General features: G+C 40.4%; 1 protein-coding gene across 1 annotated transcript in view; it reads left to right on the top strand.

The window, feature by feature from the left end:
* ADGRG4 (adhesion G protein-coupled receptor G4) overlaps positions 1–6,102 on the top strand; it is a 91,937-nt gene that overhangs the window by 30,427 nt on the left and 55,408 nt on the right. Inside the window, 5 exon segments of the mRNA XM_081809303.1 lie at positions 7–616; positions 1,587–1,681; positions 3,336–3,400; positions 4,483–4,514; positions 5,747–5,807. Of these exon segments, the coding sequence (XP_081665429.1) occupies positions 7–616; positions 1,587–1,681; positions 3,336–3,400; positions 4,483–4,514; positions 5,747–5,807 (863 nt within the window).

The following is a 6,102-nucleotide window of genomic DNA, read 5'->3' as shown; positions in this document are numbered from 1 at the left end:
TCAAAGTCTGCATTTCTGACTTCTGACACCACACCAGCACGCTCATTCACTCACTTGGCAACACTACCCTTTGCTGCTGTAAGCACCGCACTCACCCAAGCCACTCCTACACCTACAGTGGGCAGGATCACTACTGGCTTCCCAATTTCTCTCCCCGTATCTATAAGAATCACAGCTGACAGTGCATACATTTCTAAATCCCCCGAGGCATCTTCCAGAACCACTGTGACTGCCAACTCCAGGACCGTGTCTCAACCTCTACCCTTTAGCAGAATGAGTAGGTCACCTCCTGCAAGTGACCACATCCTATCTATTAGCTCTGAGCTTCCGCCTCGCCCCGCAGGAACATCTGCATGGAGCAGAATCCCAGCTGCATCAGCATCCCCTACTTTAGTTCTTCCTAAGCCCACGCTGGACTCCTTTCCAAATATAACCAGCACTACACTTACGGCTACCACAGTCTCATTTCCACTCACATCCACTGGAGTAACACATCCTTCTACAGCGGCTTTGTCTTCACTACTCTCTTCCTCTTCTGAGACAACCCGGTTGGACTCCACACCTTCTTTTCTGTCTATGGAAACAGCAACTTCCCTTACAGCCACTAAGTCCATAGGTATGTTCCACAATAGGGGCAGCGTATCACTAACAAAATGCATGCACAATGGGTCACGTGTTCTCTACGGCGGCCATTTCTCTGAAGGCAGAAAAGGATAAAGGAGGGCATAGACGTTTCCTCTCTCTTTCAGACAATGGGTCCAGGGGATACCTTGTCCAAACACAGAATTCTGCTTAGCTCTGCTTTATTGAAATATAATGCAAATGTATCTTTTCATTCAGCGTGACATTTCTAAATACCTTTCCATCCATTTTGTTCCTGATGCTCTGTCTCTGCCAGGGTGAGCATGGATCAGGAACTTCACCCTCTCCCAGTAGAGAATTATATGGCCTTAGGTCTGACATGATGACTGCATACCAGCAAACACCAGAAGATACTCTAGCCTGCCTTTTTGAATGCCTCTTAGACAGGCCTCAGCTTCTCCAGTCTCCACCTCCAGCCAGCTTGGGAAGCTTATCCATGGCTGGGGAGTATTTGCCTTCCATGTCATTCAAATATTGGATGTCCCTTCCACTTTTCACATTCCAAAATTGAAATCTGATAGGACAGACAAGAGAAAGAGGAAAAGAGAGAAAAACCTGAAGCAGAAAGTAAGGCACAGGAAGAAATAAATATTTTCTCAGCGCAAATGATCTTGTGAGATAATGTTCAGCTTGACCATGAAATGGACTGGAAATGTGTTGGCTAATGAAAATTGAGGATTTGGGGGATTTGCAGAATGTCCATCAACTGTGTAGCCATCAGGAAACTGCCCAAATAATTAAAGCAAAAATGTGATGGTAATCTGTTTTGCTTTTGGATACGGAGCCCAAAGTGCTGGTTCTTGACCTTGGAGTTAAATTAAGCAAAATTTAAGAATGAGACTTCATTGTTGGTCTCTTTAAAATGACAAGCAATTTTCACCAAATTTATGGAAGTTAAATTTCTTGAACTAAGTGAATGAAATTAATCTCATTTTTAATTACAGTTTCCTTCTACAATATTGAAATGAGCTTCTCTGTGTTTGATGAAGAGCCAAGGATCCTTATTACCAGTGTTGTAAATGAATTTGCAGAAAATTGGGTAAAATAATCTTTTAAATATTTATGGTACATATAAAATATGTGAAGATACATATATGATAGATGGAGTAGATTAAAACTAGGCATTACTTTTTTTCTACCCATAGCATATTTCACAGCTACTTGGTTTTGATTTTTTGCAGCAAATTTATCCACTCTGTAAGTAACACCGTAAGGATGTATGTGGTCTCTCATAGTGCCAATGCTGAAAGCTTTTATGGGATGTTATTATTTTAATTCGCTTAGAACTGTACATTTCCCTCCACTGACACAAATTCTGGGCCTTTGCCAAATTTTTTTTATTTAGAGAAAAGTAGGAGAGCAGTGATAACAAAGTCTATGCTATTGTATTTACATATGTTTGTTTTCTGCATTTTAATTTTTTTCTCTCCTACACAAGAAATGTTGTATTTATCCTTACATTTTTCTGATAATAAGAGTAATACATACTCTCTGTAAAAAATTCAGACACTGAAATCTGAGACCCAGAAAGTAAATGTCTTCTGTAATACTGCTCCTTGTATTGATTCCTCTTACAGTCTGAGGTATATTCGTTCAGATTTTTTTCCTCTACCTGCGATAACACTGATGCAAGTATGTTCTTTGACAAAAATAACTGGAATCATACAATTATGCTGTCCTGCAGCTTGCTTTTTCTCACTTAACTGTATATCTTTGAGCATATTCATGCTGCAAATATTGATCTACCTCATATACTTAAACAGATACCAAGGATTTCACTCGATGGTTGTGATGTAGTATTTTTTTTTTTTTAAATCCAGACATCCGTTGGTGGACATTTAGGTTGCTTTTACTTGTTTTTTCTCTATTTGGAACCAATGCAGACAATAACGCCCTTGCAATAAATTTTGGGGACACCTGAGTTTTTCTATAGGATAAATACCCAGAACTGGAATTGTTGGATCAAAGGACACAAACATTTCACATTTTAATAACTAGAGTTAAGTGGCCTCCCAGACAGGTGATACCAATTTGCACCCCACCAACAGTAAACGATCATGTCTGTTTCCTCTCTTTTTCCATCAGCGTTTCTTTGCAAGTGTGTATAACATGATTATATACGTGCTTGAAAGTGGGTGGGTGTATTTGTCCACTAGGTCTGCCATGACAAAATAGGATGCACTGAGGGTCTTAAACAACAGACATTTCTTTTCTCATGGTTCTGGAGGCTGGAAGTCCAAGATCAAGGTGTTGGCAGGATTGGTTTCTCCTGAGGCCTCTCTCCTTGGCTTGCAGATGGACTGTCTTCTCTCTTTGTCCTCGCGTAGCGTGCATGCGCGCGCACACACCCCCCAGAGAGAGAGAGAGAGAGAGAGAGAGAGATCTGGGGTCTCTTTCTCTTCTTATAGGAACACCAGTCCTATCAGATTAGGGCTCCACCCTTATGACCATATTTAGCCTCAACTGCCTCCTTTAAAGGCCCTACTTCCAAATATAGTCACATTAAGGGGTTTGGGCTTCAACGTATGAATTTCGGAGACAACACAGTTCAGCCCCAAAATAGAAAAACTGAATGGAGCAGATGGAAATGTTGAACCAACCAAAATAATAAATGCAGCATTGTCTCAGGTACCTTTCCTGGGTTAAGATAGAGGAGTGAGAATACTAAATCTGATATGTTTTATCTTTTACAGTTGAATTCTATATTTCAGGACAGTGAATTTGCTCTTGCTAATCTGGCTATTCAAATCAAAACCAGGTACGTGAGTGTCATCTATTGTGGGTCGAAGGCAGTTTGAGGGATTCTGGGTATGTTCCTATCCAGAGGGGATTTCTTTCTGTCTTTTTCTTTCTTTCTCTTTCTTTCTTTCTTTCTTTCTTTCTTTCTTTCTTTGTTCTGTCTGAGATTTAGGAACTGCATTTTGAGTTGTATCTTCCCTTCTGAGTGTAGGTTCTCTTTGGAATAACAAAGAAATTCTATCATCACTGTAGGGTGTAAAGCCAATGGGAGAACAAAACAGAAGGAAATAAATTGGGGAAATGGTGGAATTGGATCCAGTTACCCTTAATGCCCCTCTTAGTTTTAAAATGCTATGATTCTGTGACTTTGGGGGGGAAAAATCACGCCTTAAAGGGATGAAAGGCTAGGGATGGCCAATGGTGAAGATATAAGACCCTTTATTTTCCAATAATGCACTTTCAGGAGTTAGAAATTCCAAAGGGAACTTGAAGTGTTTAAAGTGAGAAATGCTGACCAGTCTAAGAAGTGTCTGGGGCACGAATTTGGAGAGGTGATTGCATTGCTGCAGGCAGGCATTGAGTAGTCTCAAGGAGCCAAAGACAAAGAGAAGACCCGCCTTTCCCCACCCTCTCCAAGAACTCTGGTTCTTTCCTCTAAAATACACCATGTACATCTTTTCAGGCCAATATGTACGATTTAGCTTATTCATTTTAATGACTGCATAGGATTCTTTTGCATGGGTGTGCCAAGGTGTATTTATCCAATTACCTAGTGATGGACATTTCAGTTATTTTCACTCTTGTACATATGTTTGTATGCACCCTTGCTGTACTATTATGGGATAGATTCCTGGAAGTGGGGCTGCTCAGTCAAAGACTTACCACCATTTTGGTACATAGATAATAATCAGGCTTTTGAAGTGTCTCCTTAGAGCCCTAGTATTTGAATTCCAAACTGGGGGATTCTACTATTCTGCCTCACAGTTGTCTTTCTCCTGAGCTTTTGTCCTAATGTATTGGGCACCATATTTCATATATATATATATATATATATATATATATACATATATATATATAAATTTGTTTATGCTTTTGATACAGAGACTCTTCTGAGGGGGAAATAACCATGGACCAAACTGTAGTAAGTAATTTTTCAAAATGAATCTACCTGTGACTCCTCCAATACCTGAGTAAATGTAAGTAAAATAGTGCTTCTACCCAAGCATACACCAGGCAAAGCTCAACTGTGGTCATTGAGGATCAAATTACATTTTTTTTTGGCATCTGCACAAGAACCCAGTAAGAAAACCATCCTCTGCTTTTCTCAAGTCCCTGTGGGGCAGTTTTTTGGAGGCACATTTTGTGGGCTATGGAAGTGTGGAGTGACTTGGTTGTAAATGGCAAATGGAATTTCTTGGTCGTAGACATCTTGGAAAGAAGCCTGGTTCTTCCAAGAATGACACAATTTTTGCAAGACTGGCAGTCACATAATAAATCCACCCTTTACCTGTATAGATTTGAAATCAGGGTGTGACAAAATTATCTCCCATCATCCTTGCCCCAATACTCAGTCCTTATTCCAGTGCCTCCAAGCATTACCATGTTAGACTCTGAAAAGATCAGTAAGCACAGACCTTGTAAGGTATTTAAACATGAGAGAAATATTTTGATTATACAAAGTACAATCAAGCCTACAGTGCCTTCCAAATTATCTGCCATCATTTAAAATGCTTTCTGTAAAGAGCTGAGTCTGAATTTCTTAATTTAATACATTATAGATAACATGACACAAGTAAAATTCCTCTCAAATAATAGGTGTAAAAAGCCTTTTGGTGACAATGTGGTCCCCAGAATCAGGCTGCCTGCGTTAGAATCCCTGTTCTTCCACTTCCTGACTGGGAGGCTTTGGGCAACCTAATGACTCTCTGTGCCTCAGTTTCCTCATCTGTAGAATGGGGATGACAATATTACCCTTCCTCATAGGGCTGTTAGAAAGATGGAATAGGATGATTAGTAAATGCTCGATAGCGTTTACTATTGTCATCACCCCGTTAGGGTCCAGATCCAGAAGCCTCAGATTCTGCTCCCAGTTCTGTGACTTGTCAGCTGTGTGATACTGGGCAGATCATTTAACTTCTCTGAGACTTAGCTTCCTCGTCTAGGAAATGGGGTGATAGTCCCTGCATTGCCCACACTACAGGGGTGAGGTGAGGACTAGTTGCGTTGACGTTTTTGAGGGTGATTTGCAAATGGCAACAAGTTACATAAATGGAAAGCATAATTATGATTGCTGTTGTTGACAATAAGCCCTGTGCTCAAATGTGACGTTTGTTTAAAGATTTCAGTGATGATGTACTTTTGTTTTGCATTATTTTGGAACAGAGAGAAGGGCAAGGAATGGCTACAATTTCCCATGTACCGTCCAGGTAGGAGCTGAGTTTATTCATAGCTGGTACATTTAGTTCTGATTTTCCTTCCATTTAATTCTGTATTTGGAGCCTGTTGGTCAGAGTTGTCAGAAGGAGATCAAAGTACCAGGTGGTTATTTTACAGATGCTGTAATTGGGCTCTTGCCTTCATGAAATAAGTTGTTTCGGTTGGTCATGGTGCAGCCTAGCAGCCTGCCTCCTGCTTCTTTGTAGTGAAGAGAAAATGGGGTCCAAAGTGGTCATAATTTGGGGATGGGGGAATAAAGTGTTTGTTGTCGTCAAAAAAGTCCAG

Source organism: Leptonychotes weddellii, chromosome X, assembly GCF_054177405.1.
Source record: "Leptonychotes weddellii isolate Sample4059 chromosome X, ASM5417740v2, whole genome shotgun sequence".
In the NCBI taxonomy this organism is placed as follows: domain Eukaryota; kingdom Metazoa; phylum Chordata; class Mammalia; order Carnivora; family Phocidae; genus Leptonychotes; species Leptonychotes weddellii.
The sequence above is the reverse complement of the archived record's forward strand: the minus strand, read 5'-3'. Positions and strand labels throughout refer to the sequence as shown.